Genomic DNA, 18,564 nt, shown 5'->3' with positions numbered 1-18,564 from the left:
TCTCTCATTATACTCATTTCTCACCAGGGCAAACTCTGCTACTACACAATCGGTCAGTTAAAGTTTCTCGGCATGGTCCTGAAGGAGTCTATGCGCCTTTATTACCAGAATGTTGAGTGCGCATATCTCTTCCTGATTTAAACTTCACTGTGCAACAATTAGAGAAAATGAGTTCGTTGTGTTCATACTGCTTTAAAATCGGTACTCTTCTCTCATGGGGAAAGCTGCTGATCTGCTCTGCCTCGGAAAAACAAAAACAGCTGTCTGGCCCGAGGCAATGGCATCCTCGTGGGACCCCGAAAAATGGGCTTTCTCCAGGAAGGCTTCCTTCCTGGCACGCAAGGAGAGCTAAATCTCACATTTTGCCGACTGTATCCTCTACAAGACTGTAAGTACTGCGTCCTAGAAAGCCGGGATACAAGTTCGTTCACGGTAGAGTGTTCATACACTGAGCGCACGCCAATCAAGTCAGTCTTGTTCATGAAAAAAAAACATTTACTGAATGCTCAAGGGCAACTGTTTACTATTTCACTGGCTTATACGTCATCGTTTCCGGATATTAAGCTGGCGGTTTATAAAACGGTGCGTGCTTTCTTCAAATCATCGGGATATCAAAAAAGTGCGCGTGCTCGCGATACGTTTTATTTCTGCTTGTTCATCATCATCATCATGATCAGCCTGATTATACCCACTGCAGGGCGAAGGCCTCTCCCATATTTCTCCACTTAACCCGGTTCTGTGCTAGCTGCATCCACTTGACCCCTGCGACCTTCTTAATCTCATCCGCCCACCTAACTTTCTGCCGCCCCCTGCTACGCTTTCCTTCCCCTTGTTTCTGCTTGTTACTCGCACGCTTTCCGGCAACAAACTTGAAGCCCTGCATTGAAATTAGCATTGTGGTTGTCACCCCGTTAGGCAGTAGGTAGTTATGACTTTTCCCTGGAACATTTATCCTGCGGAAGTACCTTAAAGGTAATCATCCAAGTGCGGTGACACTCCTGAATACCTCAGTGCCTTCGGCATTCGAATTTGGGTCCCAAATGTTGCGGTGTAGGATTCCGGCTTGGGTGGCTTCATTTCAATGGAGTCAAACTTAGCAATTCTGTTCGCGCTATGCGATGTCAGCCGCCATTTATACACCTCAGGTGGTCTACAGTAATGCAGTTACCTACACTATGCTTCCTCACGTCCTATGTGACGCATCAGGACCCTAAAGCCTTCATACAAGTACGACACCCCGCACAGCAGTGTCATGGCGCCATTACACAGCGCTGTTGGTACTCATCGCGCGAAAACATTCAGTGGACAGTGTGTTTTAGTGGACAGCATGCTTTTTTTATTTCCGGCACATGCCGCAATAATTGATTTCGTCCGTTGCAGCTTCGTAACGAGGCGCGCAGTCGGAGACTTCGATTACAAAGAAATCAAGATACTCAAGGGCGTCAGTGTCACGGCTGCTGCAAGCTGTTTGAAGCGGGATCTAAATATCTGGCTGAATCCGACAGAGTTTGATCCTGAAAGGTGGGACGCATTTTTTTCCCTTCTGCTAGCTTAACCTGGTGATGTAGGCTAAATTCGCGATGCTTATTTTTTCTCGGCGAACAATCAATGCGCACACGGCGCCCCGTATTTCGCATTCAAGTGACACTCACTGTGTTCCGGTCTGCCTGTCATGACGAAGCGTCAAAATGCTATATCGCCCGCAGGTGGCGCTCCAAAGTTCTTATATATTTATGCATGACTTCCACAAAGGGCTACGAACGAATAAAAATGGCCATAATAATGTTTCTTATGCCCATTTTTATTCCCTTCAACATGCGACAGAACATTCATATCTGTGGGATTGTTATATCAGAATAAGCCTGCAAGGATCCTTGCATTCTGAGTCACACACGCTACACGCAGGCCACGCAGGTACGTTCATATAGCTTGGCTAAAGCTGACTTTTATATGCCGGGTGGTAGTCTACGCCTTCGCATCACATTCTTAAAGGTGGACCTTAAGTATCCCCTATAATTTTTTCCTGTTCGTTATCTAATTGGCAGTTTCAGCTCCGTCTGGCTTCTTCCTGCCACCGGGTCAGGGTCTTCTCCTGCCCCTCGCTCGTTTTCAAAAGCTACAGGTTATCATGCAACTACATGCGCTTTAGATCAGTTTTTTTTTTTTTTTTCACCAAAATGTGAGGGGATAAAACATTTACTAACCCTGCTTGTAAAATGTACCTAACTACTGAATTAGCACGACATATCCTTCCGAATCTTTGCCCTGAGTAGCAATCCGCCCTTCCAGCGTTTTTTCTCCTTTTCTAAAGCGGACTGGAAGTCAATTTTTGCAAACGTATCCACAATATGTTGCGATTCGCACTACAAAATGGTGACCAGCGAGTTGTCTTCATCCCCAAAGCAAATACGTTAGCTGCCGTTAAACCTGGCGGTAGGTGGGAACGGAAACAATAACGTGGCTGTGCTTGGTGGGAAAGTGTGGTACATATTTTCTTCTTCTCAGCATTAAACAGTCTCAGTAGAGAAATTGGGAGGAAGCTTAAGCTCCGCCTTTAGGGATACGATGATCCCGGCCGCGGCGGCCGCTTTTCGATAGAGGCTCTGCAATTTCAGCGCATTGTGAGCTCTCCACGGATCTTCTTTCATTTGTACATACCATGATCTTCTTCTTCCTCTTGTACATACCATCATCATCGTCCCGCGCCGCCGGCTCTGGCGCGCGCTTGGGTTTTCTCCATCAGATTAAACGCTGACACGGCATACCTTGCCTTGCCTTCACGACCTTTACGCACCTATTACGCACCTTGGCGCCCCTCTCGCCCAGTGTGCTATTATTGTGGAATTCGAGGACATATATCTCGCTTTTGTCGCCGACGCATTCAGAACGAGCGACGTGGTTATGACGCCTTCGAATGTGACATACCTGCATATTATCAGCGACGACCAATTCCCAACCAACCTCGTCGATTCTCTCCACCGCCAGTATCCTCGTCTGAACCAAGTGGGGCTCATGTATCCCGACGCCGGTCCCCTTCCCCATACCGCCGCTCTATTTCGCCACTTCGACCAGCAACAACTGTTCCTGTCCGTAATTCGGAAAACTAAGCGATGCAGTTTCCGGAGGAGAAACTGCACTTTGCGAACTTACAAAAAGTCCTCCTCATCGCCCGTACAATATGATTTCCATTTTAGCTGAAGGATTCCCGGTCGAAGCTTTGATTGACACAGGAGCTGCACTTTCTGTTATTCATGCTGATTTGTGCCACCGTTTGCGGAAAGTAACGACACCATATGATGGACCTCAACTTCGTGGAGCAAATGGCGTCCCTCTGAACCCTTCAGCAAAATGTACAGTTCGAGTTGTTATAGACGGCGTCCGCCACCATGTGCAGTTTGCTGTGCTTTCACCGTGTGCGCATTTGATGATTTTAGAATGGGTTTTTTTTGTCAACCACTTCAGCGTTAATTCCTTGTGGCGACCGTGTCATCCATATGACAGTGATTTTTCATCTGACATATCTGCACGGCATCATTTCCTCATTACCGCAGCTGATACTGTATTGCCTCCACAGTGCGAAACACTTATTACCGTTGTTTCCGAACACAACAGTGACGGGGATGTACTCATCGCACCATCTCATCGTCATCTTGCACGTGGAATCGCCTTCCCATCAAGTCTTGTACGATTCCGCAGCAGCTCAGCAATGGTAGCTGCCACGAACACTTCCCATGAATCCCTCGTGCTGACTAAAGGAACTTCCCTGCCATGCATAGTGGATGCTCACCCTATATCCATGATGGTGCTCACTGCCCCGCTACCTCCGCAACGTAATTCATCGCAAGTCTCTTTCCATGCTGTCGAAGACAATCAATCCGAACCTCGTGCCACACCAACGACAAGAATTGCTGCAATTGCTTCAAGCCCACCAAGCCATTTTTGATGCCACTTCCCCACCACTGGGACGGACTAGTGTTGCACATCACCGCATCCTTACCGAAGGTAACTCAATTGTACGCCGATGACCTTATCGAGTTTCTCTCTCGTAAAGAAAAGTAATTGAAGAAAATGCCAATGACATGCTCCGTCACGATATTATTCGTCCGTCAACAAGCCCATGGTCCTCCCCAGTAGTATTAGTTAAAAAAAAGGACGGATCGGTCCGATTTTGTGTTGATTATCGCGCACTCAACAAAATTACCCGCAAAGACGTCTACCCGATGCCGCGTATTGATGATGCCCTTGACTCTAAGGTGCCGAATATTTCTCGACATTGGACCTCCGCTCAGGTTATTGGCAAATACCTATGCATGAGGACGACAAAGAAAAAACCGCTTTCGCAACTCCCGACGGACTTTACGAGTTTAATGTTATGCCCTTCGGCCTTTGTAACGCACCCGCAACATTTGAAAGAATGATCGATACTGTACTTCGTGGTCTCAAATGGAGAACCTGTTTATGTTACTTGGATGACATTGTTATCTTTTCGTCAACTTTTACTGACCATCTCACGAGCCTGAATGAAGTCTTCACGTGTCTTGCTTCAGCGGGCCTTCAGCTGAACACCAAGAAGTGCCACTTTGCAGAGAAGGAAATTAAAATATTAGGACATCTGGTTAGCCATGACGGCATTCGCCCAGACCCTGAAAAAATAACCGCGGTCTTGAACTTTCCTCGTCCGCAACGGACTACAGATTTGCGCAGTTTCCTAGGCCTGGCGTCGTATTTCCGACGATTTATAAGACATTTTGCAACTATTGCTGCGCCACTTCATGAACTACTTAAAGCGCGCAGCCCTTTCGTGTGGACTGAACAGTGCAACACTGCTTTTAACGACCTAAAGCACGCCCTCACATCAGATCCAGTTCTTGGCCACTTCAGCGACAGCGCTCCTACCATCCTGCACACTGATGTCAGTGGTCACGGTCTTGGCGCTGTACTTCTGCAGCGCGATGCAACTTCACGTGAGAAAGTGATTGCCTTCGCCAGTCGGACCATGACTCCAGCTGAGAAAAACTGAAAAACTACACCATTACCGAGCAGGAATGTCTCGCCGTCGTCTGGGCTGTTCAAAAGTTTCGCCCTTACCTATATGGTCGGCATTTCACAGTTGTGACCGATCACCATGCTCTTTGCTGGTTATCTTCGCTGAAACATTTGACAGGCAGACTTGGCCGCTGGATTCTACGCCTGCAAGAATACCATTTCGACGTCGTTTATAAATCGGGCCGCCAACACCAAGACGCCGACGCTCTTTCTCACTGCCCGGTTTCGGAATCAGCCTGCTGTTTTTCTTCACAATGCATTTCTACCTCTGACCACAGCCGATCATCGCTTCCACCGACACATATTACGGCAGTTTCTTTTGACGACTCTGAGAACAAGCACGCTCTCCGCTCACAGCAATTAGCTGATGCCTACTGTCGGCCCATCATCGACCGCCTTATCGGCGCTTCGAGCCCACCCAACGCTAGGCTTCGCCGACAGCTTCGCAATTTCAAGCTTGAAGATGGCATACTACGCCGCTACGTGTATTATCCTGATGGAACTCGCTGGCTCCCAGTAGTACCGCGTGTGCTTCGCCCACGTATACTAGCGGCTTTCCACGATGACGCTACTGCAGGTCACCTTGGTTTTACCAAAACATACGACCGCGTAAAAAGACGATTCTTTTGGCCTGGCCTGTCTACCACCGTAGCTAAATACGTTGCTTCCTGCCACCTGTGCCAACGTCGCAAGCGGCCGACTTCTTCCCCCGCTGGTCTTCTACAGCCCCTTCCCTGTCCCGCCACACCATTCGACGTAGTCGGCATCCACTTATATGGTCCCCTACCTCTCTCCAATGGTGGTAACCATTGGATTATAACAGCTGTCGACCACCTTACACGCTATGCTGAGATGGCCCCCGTACCGACTGGTTCCGCTGAAGAGGTAGCTAATTTCTTTTTGCGGTCAATTGTATTGCGTCATGGCGCTCCTCGGGTGCTTCTAAGTGACCGCGGGACGGCCTTCTTATCGGCAGTCGTATCCGAAGTTCTTCGTGCGTCATCGACCCTCCATAAGACAACCTCAAGCTACCATCCCCAGACTAACGGTCTGACTGAGCGATTTCACCGCACCCTATCGGATATGCTATCCATGTACATCACACCGGATCATCGAAATTGGGATACTGTTCTACCATTCGTCACATTAGCCTATAATACTGCAGTACAGCAGACTACCGGTTACTCCCCATTTTTTCTCGTTTTCGGCCGTCCTCCCACTACAATCCTCGACACTTCCTTCTTCTCTACGCCCGACTACTCATCATTATCAGCCCAGTTCTTATCCCGTGTGACCAGATGCCGTCATCTTGCCCGCCTCAACACAGAAGCGTGCCAGCAAGACCGCAAGAGTCGCTACGATTCGAAGCATCGCGTCGTCTCTTTTCGTCCTGGTGACGAAGTACTGCTCTATACACCACTGCGCACCCCTGGCCTTAGTGATAAATTTCAGCACCGCTATCTTGGTCCCTACAAGGTAATCAACCAAACTTCCCCAGTAAACTACCAAGTCACACCTGTTGATCGCCCAGCTGACCGACGCCACCGTGGAACTGAAATTGTTCATGTATCTCGCTTGAAGCCGTTTTTGCGCCGCGGTACATCGGTTGGTTAGGAGCGGCCAGGCTGGCCGCTTCCGCCGCCCCGGGCAGATTGTGTGAGCTCTCCACTGATCTTCTTTCATTTTTACATACCATGATCTTCTTCGTCCTCTTGTACATACCATCATCATCGTCCCGCGGCGCCGGCTCTGGCGCGCGCTTGGGTTTTCTCCATCAGATTAAACGCTGACACGGCATGCCTTGCCTTGCCTTCACGACCTTGCCGTCTGGACCTGGCCTTCTTTCACAGAATGTTAAAGAACCAAAGGTGATCGAAATTTTGGGAGCCCTCCACTACGGCGTCTCATAGCTTGAGCCAGTTCGGGACGTTATATCCCTTAACTAAACTAAGCTAAAAGCATTACGACGTGATCGATATCCTTAATGTCTACTCTTGCGGATCCTTGTTCCCAAATATCCATTTCGATGCTCGCTTAATGTCTTGTCCTTTAAATGGTGTCTCTATTATCTTGTACGTAATCATTAGCGTACCACTTGTGAGCCGCCTAGCCGTCGAACTATCAACCGGAGATATCCATAACGGCCCGTTTTAAACAAGCCGTATGAACATGCGTGCAGTGCCTAAGGGTTGCGTCCTGAAAGACCCAATTCCCACCTTAGCCACCTATCTGAAGTGATATGCCCAAATTGCCAGCGCCTAATATAGTTCAAGCACGTTATGCAGTTTGGTGACGGCGCACAACCCGAAGATCAATTGGTGCACGGCCATGTAACCTGCCCGTTACCACCTGTCATAATCATGGCCCCGAGTTTTCGATCACAACCATTGTGCCTGACTTTCTACGGAAAGGGACGTTACCGCCATTGAGTTAATTAAAATAGCAGTGACCTGCACACGTTCAAATTCGATATTATGGTGTGAATATGACGGCATTCGCTTGTAACAAGCATCAACAAAGTCTGCGGTCCCCATGATCGTCCGTCGACGATCATGCACAGCTGTACTAGCACTTCCCCCTGTTCTCAGGGGGTGTCGCTCATGAAAGGCTTCCTTATGACCATCGTTCGGTGACGCTCTTGCATATCCCACAGAGTTGTGCCATTTGAAACATCACATTAGATTTATTACCTTTTCGCCGTCTGTTTAACGAAGAACGCGACAGGTATCTATAGCTTATTTGCCTTATTTCAGACAAATTCACGTTGGTTCGGCGCCATAACTTTTCCTCATGGGCGGATGAAAACCAAGCCGTAATCACCTCCCTACGAACTCTCTGTGTCACGGCGCAGCATCTAGCACGCTGTGTAATCAAGGCTTCCTGTCGCTGTTTGTTTATTTACTTTTTTCTTAATTTGTTTGGTTGTTTATGTATTTACAAAACGTAAATTCTTGAGCTCATTACCAAGCTAGTGCGGACAAAATAAAAAGAAAAATTATGCACTCTTGTAAGTTTTCAAACATGCAATAAGCGTCTTCAGGTAAAATCTGCGTCATGAACGGTAGATCTTAACTAACCCTGATATCTGGTGACTGTTGCATGCCAGGTTCAACGACGAGAACAAACGCCACATCCATCCTGCCTCTTTCCTGCCCTTCGGACACGGCCCTCGCTCCTTCGTCGGTCGGGCGTTTGCAACGCTCAACGTTAAAGTGGCTCTTGCTATACTCCTCTCAAGATACAGGGTGCGCGTGGACAAAGAACGCCATGCGGTGGGTGCCTAGGGTTATTTTTTCACTGTGCTCACACTTGCTCTTGACACATTCATCTATTGTTCTTATTTTAATACAGAGTGTATAAGAGCTGGCCCAACACTTTCATTTGGCAGGACTTTTGCGAATATCTCATAAACTTGAAATGCGTCTACATTTTTAACCCCCCAAAAAAGAACAAATGCGTCCTAAAGAGACTCCTGAGTGCTTCCATGAAATTCAGAATTTTTTTCATAGCATTGAACTGCAGTTCGTAAGTAGCCCATCACAATCGAGGTTCATGAACCAATCAATTGGGATAACGTAGTAAAACCGAAATTTGGCCTTCTAGCTCCTTCAAAACATAACACATCTATCATCTCCAGTGACAGGAGCTCGACTGCTCGCAATTTGCCATCAGAAAATAAGGCGGCTATAAATATCTAGTGGGGACATAGCTGTACTTCGAGAAGAAATTATGAGGATGGGCAGGCATTAAAAGCGTTTTGTGTTAATCACATTTAACGTGAGAAGATCAGCCAGTCTGACATAGCTGTACTTCGAGAAGAAATTATGAGGATGGGCAGGCATTAAAATCGTTTTGTGTCAATCACATTTAACGTGAGAAGATCAGCCAGGCTCCTATTCGCATTCATTTTCTGCGTTGTACACCAAACTGGAAAACTGGAATCTCGTAAGTTCTTTTTTTCCTTTTCATCTATAGCTTGATACCAGCATTTCCTTCCAGATCAGTATATATCAGGCACATGCTTGTAGCCCGGTAATATTTGACCCAGTACTATTCACAGCTTGTTTAGAAGAAGCATTCAGAGACTTGGAATGGGAGCAGTTAGGGATAAGGGTAGATGGAGAATACCTCAGTAATCTGCGATTTGCCGATGACATTGCCTTGCTAAGCAATTCGGGGGATGAACTGCAAATAATGATTGATGACCTAGACAGGAAAAGTAGAAAGGTAGGCTTGAAAATCAATATGCAAAAGACTAAGGTAATGTTCAACAGCCTCGGGAAGGAACAGCAGTTTACATTAGTTAGCGAAATACTGGAAGGAGTAGGCGAATATGTCTACTTATGACAGGTAGTAACCGCAGATCCGGACCATGAAAAGGAAATAACAAGAATAAGATTGGGATGGAGCGCATTTGGCAAGTACTCACAGATTATGACTAGCAGCTTACCGGTATCGCTCAAGAGGAAAGTATACAACAGTTGCATCTTGCCTGTACTCACCTATGGGGCTGAAACATGGAGGCTAACCAAGAGAGTTCTACTTAAGTTGAGGACAATCCAGAGGGCTATGGAACGAAAAATGGTAGGGGTAACATTAAGAGATAGAAAGCGTGCAGAGTGGGTCAGAGAAATAACTCAAGTTACCGACATTCTAGTAGAAATTAAGAAAAAGAAATGGACATGGGCAGGACATGTAGTGCGAAGAGAGGATAACCGATGGTCGCTGAGGGTAACAAACTGGATTCCAAGGGAAGGAAAGCGTAGCAGGGGGCGGCAGAAAGTTAGGTGGGCGGATGAGATTAAGAAGTTCGCAGGGGTCAAGTGGATGCAGCTAGCACAGAACCGGGTTAAGTGGAGAAACATGGGAGAGGCCTTCGCCCTGCAGTGGGTATAATCAGGCTGATGATGATGATGATTATTTTGATGATGATGATGATGATGAATATTTGACCTATTTTAAAGGCAAAAATCCTGTCTTAAGATGCTCATCAGGAGAATGCGCCGATAGTGACTGTTCGAGGAATGCGTGACCGAAAGACAAATCCCAATCAAATCTAACACAATCCACATACCAATCAAAACAGAAAAAGTAACTACTAGCCACACTAGTCATAGCCCAAATCTAAGTAAGCTCAAAATTAAATCCATGATCCAAATAAAAAGCCAAGCCCAAAATAAAATTCAGAATCCAAGTAACAAGCCAAGCCCAAAATTAAATCCAGAATGCAAATAACAAGCTAATACCAAATCCATTCAAATTAATTAGATATATTGCCTTTATTGCACTGCATATTGACTTGCAACGTTAGTCGTATCCCGAATCGAAATCATACCCCAGAACCCAATCTGGAATTCATATAAGCCAAATGCACTCAGGATTGTCTATAATGACTTGCGACATTTGCCGTCTCTAATCCAAGTCATAGATAGATCCAAATTCAATCTAACAGAATCCACACATGCCAAATAAGACAAATTGCCGAATCATGATTACTTGGATGTAATGCCTTAATCACATTACATGGCTAGCCGCACTTTTCATAGCCCGAATACAAATCATAGCCAGCAATCCAATCTAGAATCGATATAACAAGCCAGTACCGAATCCAGTTAGGATCAAATGGCTTTGTCTTAACGAAATCTAATCTAGAATACGAATCCAATCCCGAACAATTGGCTATAATGTCTTTTTTTCGAAAAGTTTGCCACAAGGCATAAGTTGAGAAAGGGGGAATGGGACGCAGGAGATAGAAAGTTAAAAGAAGGAGTGAAGTCCAGTTGCGGTTATGTATTCGCAGAGGTTGGCAGTGTAGCGATTGTCCATTGTCCATTTCTCATAATCACAATCGCGATTCCACCGCAGGCCCACCTTCATGATTATCCGTTGTCTAATGTGAGTCGTTGATGGACACGTCCACAAGTGACGCACATCGCAGACGTCAGGTGCAGTGTCACAGTGAGGGCACCTGTCAGTCACTGGTAGATCTTTTTCCCGCCATCGATGTCGAACAGATGGGCAGAGCCGCCCCTGCCCGGATCCGGCGCACTGTTACCTCCTCCTGCCGAGTAAGACTACGGGGGAGAGGGTGCGAACACGGAGGAATGAGAGCGCGTGTTCGCTGGCGCAGCACTGGCGAATCGGAAACGTGGGACAGGAACGGATCTGGGGGAAGAGGGGAAGGAGGTGGATCGCCTGATGTGTTTATGTGCGTCATAGCATACGATTGAATATTATGTGGATCGCGAGCATGTCTTAAAGGGACAGAACACTGAAATTTAGGTCTCGATTTTTTTTTTCGCCGCAGTGGAATGATTGATGTCTAAAACGTTCGATTTCATAGCGGTTTTGTTAGAAACGGTGTAGAAAATTTTTCCCGGGAATTTTTCGATAAATGCGTGCGCCTGTTTTTATTTAGTCCGATGCTGGAAACCATGAGCAGCGACCGCGATGACGACTGGTGGTCGACAAAAAAGGCGTACCGAAAACAAATATAAATTTCACTCGCCCGGCATTAATTCGACATTTTTTGCGTAGAGTAACGTCCTTTTCAGTTTCACACTCAATGCTGTTACGACACAATAACGCACGCCCTCGTCGGCGAAAGTTTTAATGGACACTGTCATTGCTTCATTCACGAAATTGTAAGCACTGTGGCGCCACCTAGTGGAAAAACCTGAAAGCATACCTCTCGCGGTGCGAAAGTAGGGGTAGTTTTTATTTAAAGACGCACTGGAGAGAGCACAAAATATAATAAATTATGGCAAGCACTCCTAGAATAAAAAAGAACAATGTGCAGATACGAAGATCAGCGATATTTTGCTAACATGTAGCCACGTGGAGGGCTACACTGAAAGTACTAGGATTTCTCCTCTAGATAGCGCCTTGGTTGTTTTTATGCGATTTTCAATGGCAAATTAAAATTGTAAAGCCTCTTTTCTTTGATATTGTAGTGCTCGATCTGTACCATAGAAGGCAAGATCTTTTCATTTCATGACATATTTTGGCCAGTGTTCTGTCCCTTTAATGACATTGCATGGCTAGCCACGTTAGTCATAGCGCGAATCTAAGCCATAACCAAGAATAAAATTCAGAAGCCACATAACAAGCCAATACCGAATCCAGTCATAATTCGGATATAATGCCTAAAGGGCAAGGCATGGCGACTTGGAATACTCTGAATGCAAGTCAAAGTAAAAATTGAATTGATAATCCACATAAGTCAATATCAAAGAGTAATAATTGCCTGTAAAGCCTTAATGGCGATTCATAATGACTAGTGATATTATTCATAGCCCTAATCCAAGACATAATCAATAATACAATCCAGACTCCACACAAGCCAACCAAAAGCAACGCAAGACGCCCCTGTGTGCTTTCGCATTATCGCATGTAAATAGACTTAAGTGCACCATTTGAATTTTAATTTGTTTGATGCTAGTGATTTTGTAATTAGAGTTCCTCGCTCCTTGTACTCCATCAAAGGCGCACCATTACAAACAAACCATAAACTATTTTATTACTAGCAAGACATGCTAGCAACAGCATTGTAAGCAACTGGACCAGTACACAACAAGCAACTGCTTTTTTGCAGATCGTTTACTTCTGTTCCTATAGACGTCACTTGATTTGTGCAAAATATATCTTATAAGCAAAAACACGTCAAACCTGTAACAGCCTAAGAACTTTGTTAGGACCCCACAGAGAAGTTCGCGTCAGCACATGTGCATAGAGATTTTTGAATATTATGAATGGATTTCTACGCACGATGTCATCAAGCTGCGCAGTGGTTTCCTGACTGCATCCCTGCCGAACTCGGTGTGGCTAGTTCGAAGACGTCTTATAATTTCCATTCTGTGCACATCTTTGCTAACGTTTTAGACCGCAAATAAAATACCGGGAACATAAATGTGCACATTTGTTAATCTATCCGCAGCGTCTGTGAAGTATTTAGCAGGCCTGTAACTGCCACACTGAAGAAAACCCGTGTGCTGTACAGACGGTAAGGAACATCATATGTTAGGTATATAAATGCACCTAAACCACAGTATATACAGATAAGCTGCACAGAGAAGCCAAAGAGCATCGAAAATAATTCGCAAAGCGTAGTCCAGTCCCTCGCAATTTTTCTGCCATAGCATGGTTTATGGGGTTGAGGCCACCCTTGTGCAAGCAGTCAAGAAATCGACATGTCATCTCGTCCAAGTTAACGTCGCAAGCACAGAAACTTATATTCAGCTTCGTACAAAGAAATAGAAGTGTCGCTAATACAAGCTTCAGCTTTTTCCTTGCTTGAAAGGCTTCAAGTGCCAACCGCGTGTGTTAATTTTTGCTTCTGCCAAAAATTGGCGTCTTATCATACAGCGGTAACATTTGCATGCAGGAATATGAGACACGAGATGAACACCTTTGTCATCATTCTTCTTAATATATGTAGCGCATGTTCCCTACGTCGATCATTAATACAACTGCCTGCCTTCTTGTCTGCTTGCACAAGTACGGCCTCAGGTCTACATATGCGTTGTTGCGAAGTAACATAACGTGCAATAAGAGAGTAATTACCCATTGACATCCACCCAAGCGCAGCCTTGTGGCTAAAAAGGAAAGGTATACAGCTTTCATACCAGGGCGAATTTTTCTTTATCTACGAAGTTTCTGAGGAAGCTGTATAACTTTTCTTTGTAACCGCATGGCTGCGCTTGGGTGGATGTCAATGAGTAATTACTCTCTTATTACAAATCCGCTCCAACTTGCGTGTTTCCTCTAAATATTCGATCAACAAAATTCCCACTTCGATTTTTTGATCAATTTGCTCTCGCCCTACCATCTGTTCTGCTGATCATCCTGGTTAGTTCAGTTTGTAGAGCGACTGCCCCGTAAAGGCAGTGGCGCCAAGTTCGACACCCGCACCAGAATAAATTTTTCTTTACAAAGTTCCTGAGAAAGCTGTATAGCTTCTCTTTGTAGCCGTGGGGCTGTGCTTGGGTGGATGTCAATGAGTAATTACTCCCTAAATACAACTCTACTCCACCTTGGGGATTTCGCCTTGAATATCTGATCAAAGTTCCTGAGAAAAGCTTCTCTTTGTAGCCGTATGGCAGCGCTTGGGTGGATGTGAATTAGTAATTACTCAATAAATAAAAATCTACTCCACCTTGGGGATTTCGTCTTGAATATCCGATCAAGAATGAAGTACTTTGAAGGGGCTACCGGCGATTTGCGATGAACTTTTCGCGTTATCTCCGAACATTTTACATCGCTTACAAATGCAGATGTGTAAATTAAATGAGAAGCGTCACAAGAGGAAGCATTCAAAGAACTTAAGCACCGCTTACGGTCCCCTCCTGTCCTTGAGCACTTTGATGAAAGCTCCGAGACAAATTCATACAGATGCGAGCAATGTGGGTCTAGCGCCGTTCTCATTCAGGAGAGTATCCTCCTGCTGTCTTCAAGGGACAGTTGTTGGTTTTAACTTTACGCAGTGGAGTCCTCATAAAGACGAACTTCGCACTAAAAAAAAAACACTAATCTCCTTGTCGTCAAAAAAGATCCCCGGGGAAATTCTGCAAGCGTCCTAATTATGAACCGACATCAGGACATCTCGCGTTTGCATGCACGTTGCGCCGAATATAACAGGAGTATTATTGGCCGACGTTCGACATTACGGGAAACCATGCCATGAGTGCCAGTGACGCAAAACCCATCAGACCTGTCGTGCACTGATTCCCATACCACCCCCGACCGAACCCTTTAAACAGATTGGGATGGATGTCCTCGGTCCCTTCCCAATATCATCTACTGGTAACAAGGGGGTTATCGTAGTCAACGACTGGCTACTTGGCCCGTTACGCCGAATCCTTAAGCAATGCCCTGTGCCACCACAAGGGAAGTCTCAGTTTTTCATCGAACATATTCTCCTGCGACACGGCGCCCCTGAAGTGCTCATCACGGACAGAGGAAAAACATTTACGGCGGAGCTCATACAAGCCATCTCGAACTGCATCTGGACATTCAACCGGAAGGCGACGGCGTATCATCTGCAGAAAACCACTCACAGGAAGTCTGCAACAAAACTATTGCTGACATGCTGGTCATGTACTACATGGACGCAAAACATAAAACATGTGATGACATCTTGCCACACGTGATCTTCAGATATATGACACAGCCGTTCGGGAGACAAGGACGACACTGTTCCAACTTGTGTATGACGGGAAGCCCTGGACCCCGTTCGATAAAATGCGGTCGCGTGTGGCCGAAGAGAACAAGGTCGACGTGGCCGCCTACAATCACTGAGCAGAGGAAGGCAGATGACCCGCCTGGCTGCGCATTAAAGACCAAAAACGAACCGACTCCAGACGCTACAAATTACGGCGACGCGATGCTGAGTGTGTACAAGCCGGGCGACTAAGTATTGGTTTGGAAGCCAATTGGCCTCGTGGACTGAGTGAAAAGTTTTTGCGCTGATACTTCGGCCCGTACAAGGTCCTTCGCAGATTAGGACAATTAGACTACGAGGTCAGGAATGACCTCGTAATTCCTGCCATTCCCGACGGCATGACAGCATCCCAGCGACGCCACGTGCACCCAGAAGTAGTGCATGTTGTACGCCCTAAGCCCCATTACGCGTACTAAACGCCATTGATGTTTAATTCCTAATGTTTATGTCCGCCTTTGTCTATTTAGTTTGAAACATCGAGCCAACTTTGGGGGGGGGGGGGGGTGGGGGGGGGGCTGTAATGGCGCGAACCATTGAAAGCTTTATTTGTTGTTTTCAACAGCAGCCAGCACGCTTTCTTATCACTGTGATCGTAGGGCAAGGAACAATCTGGTTCATGCTCGTTATCATGAGACGGACTTTATCACCTTGTAGCGCAAGACGCTCGGACATTTTTCACAAGTGTCACCGCGAAGCACAACTGCTTTCTTATCGTTTCAGACTTTTCCGGGTTCCTTCGGCAGGTTATCTACGTGGTTCATCGCCAACTTTAAATTGAGCGCTGCCGAATCCTACGGGCATTTGTAACTCGACGACCACAGAGCATGACTGCTACTATCGCCGCTGCCTAGTTTTTAATTTTTTTGAGAGCCGCAAGTCAGCACAATAAAAAGTTCATTTCTGTAAAATCAAAGAATGTCCGATTCTTGCCTAGGGCCCAGTCACTACCACGTTACAGTATGACCTGTTTAGTGAACTAAGTGAACAATAACATATATTCTATTGATGTACGAAGGCAACACATAAGAAAGTTCGAAGTTCTTGACACATTCACAGCAGAAATGAAATGTTGCACTGTCCGTGCTGGTTTCGCTACAAGCAGGACAAGCAGAAGTAAAAATAAAGTTTTACAAAATATTTTCAAAACGAATATACTTCGGAAAAACCCAACACTGCAAAGAGTAATAAATGCGCTGCAACAACTGCGTTTAAGATGTCGTATTCCTTGGGAGACAGGTACTGCATTTTGTTCAATGCAGAATGCATTACCTGCAAAAGAAAACAGTTGCATCCTGCAAAAATATGTGTTCAAAGTATAAAGATAGCATTGTTCTGGCATCATCATGCCCGGTTTCGCCAACAGTTCGTCGGACCCTGGTGCCACTAATCACCAAAGAAGGAACACTTGACCGTCATCGTGGCACACCCGAATGCCTCGGAGTAGGCAGCCACGTGTCGGAAGAGGTCGTTGCAAACCCGGCCAAGCGCACATCGCATGCGGCAGAACGCGACGAATAGCAGCATCTGCGGTGTAAGGCGAGTCTCGAGTTCGTGGAGATCGTAGTAACTGCTTTCGATGGCCACTGAGGTGTGGTAGGCCTTCAGGAGCACCGCCGCTGCAGCCTCGCCCATCAGGACGTCTTCACGCTCGGCGCACACCGCCCTGTCCAGGAATGCCTGCCGAGTGGTCCTAGAGAGCCAATCGCGCAACTTCCGTTCTCGATCCAGGAAGGTGCCAACCTGTCAGTACAATGCAAAGAACACATCGTCCATGGTGGACAACCGGATATAAATAGCGGTGTAGCGACTACTGAATGGAATGCTAAGTCCACTGGTTATAGAAAAAAATATTGTGTACGTTTCGACCGTACCCTCAGTCCCTCCTCTAAATCTAAATGAGAGGCGATTTAACTGGTTAATCACGGATATCGCGACAATGTGATGTGATGTGCTAACTTTATTTTTCCATCAGATAAGGAGGCCCCCATCCCCGCCTCCGGCACGCAGGCCTACGGGACGGGAGCTGAAATCTCCGCGATCAGAAGCAGGCAAAGATGTCTTGGCTCTTCGCGGCTTCTTCCGCAGGCGGATGACTGGTCGCTCTGGAGCAGGGACCTCGCTCGTTAGCAGCAGGGTGTTTTTTAGGATTGTGTTTACTGTGTCTCAATTAATCAAGATTGTTTTGCTCTGTTAATCAAGTGACCATGCTTCCAGACCACACAATATATGTGCTTTACAGATACGATCTTATTAAAGTATTGTTTTTGTTAGCGATAACTTTGAATATGAAGCACACTATGTACGAAAGCCTGAACGTTGCTGCTGCACACGGTACATTGTGCATCCCTTGTCGAACACAGCTGTTGTTGAGACTGTAGGAAGAAGGGGGAAAATGCATGGGCCTCCTACAGGCTCTGTGGCTGAGGCATTTCCGGTGAGGGCGGAGGTGGTGAAAAGTAGCTGCTCCTGGCCCTACGGGGCTGGGACTGGTAGGTCAACGCCGCTTTCGGCGGGGGCTAGCCAGCCATAAAATGTGTATCTGTTGTTGGCCGTCATTACACCCTCCACCGCTTAGGTGGTGGACAACGGCTGTTGCGGCGCGCATCTTCCTCTCTGTCTTCTTTTTCTTTCTTCTCTACTTTCTCTCTTCTGTCCGCACGCCCCGCCGCGGTGGCGCAGTGGTAAGACGCCCGACTACTGTTCTGGAGTACCCGGGTTCGAACCCGACCTCGGCGGCTGCGTTTCGATGGAGGCGAAACGAAGTGGCGTCCGTGTGCTGTGCGATATCAGCGCACGTTAAAGATCCCCAGGTGGTCGAAATTACTCCGTAGCCCTCCACTACGGCTCCTCTTTCTCTTTCCACTTTCACTCCCACCTTCCTCCCTTCCCTCACGGCGCGGTTGCGGTGTCCACAGAAAACAAGTGAGACAGTTACCACGCCTTTCCCTTCCTATAAATAAATCAGAGGCACCGGAGGTGGCTCAGCTACACAGTCAGTAGCAGGCCCGTGCATTTTCCTTTTCTTCTTTCTACAGCCACAACAACAACAACAGCGCGTCTTTCTCTCCCTCTTCTTTTTCTTTCTTCTCTACTTTATCTCTTCTGTTGTTGTCGCTGTGGCTGTAGGAAGAAGGAAGAAGTAAAATAAGATGCACAGGCCTGCTATTGGCTCTGCAGCTGAGCCACCTCCGCTTCCTTGTGCGGAGAAGAAAGAAAAAGAAACAGCCGTCATCCAACACCGAAGCGGTGGCGGGTGCAATAACGGCCTGCAACAAATAAACTCATAGCCTGAGTCTCTT

General features: G+C 46.6%; 1 protein-coding gene across 3 annotated transcripts in view; it reads right to left on the bottom strand.

The window, feature by feature from the left end:
• Positions 1-15,831: 15,831 nt before the first annotated feature.
• The window catches only part of LOC146200151 (uncharacterized), a 66,562-nt gene continuing 63,829 nt past the window's right edge, over positions 15,832-18,564 (bottom strand). For all 3 annotated transcript variants that reach the window (XM_084595386.1, XM_084595387.1, XM_084595385.1), the window contains one exon: positions 15,832-17,005. In XM_084595386.1, the coding sequence (XP_084451512.1) occupies positions 16,649-17,005 (357 nt within the window). In that variant the 3' untranslated portion in view covers positions 15,832-16,648. The remainder of the gene's footprint in view (positions 17,006-18,564) is intronic.

This window comes from Amblyomma maculatum, chromosome 2 (assembly GCF_055883805.1).
Source record: "Amblyomma maculatum isolate TAMU_Amacu chromosome 2, ASM5588380v1, whole genome shotgun sequence".
Classification (NCBI taxonomy): Eukaryota; Metazoa; Arthropoda; class Arachnida; order Ixodida; family Ixodidae; genus Amblyomma; species Amblyomma maculatum.
This window is presented reverse-complemented; position numbering and strand designations above follow the sequence as displayed.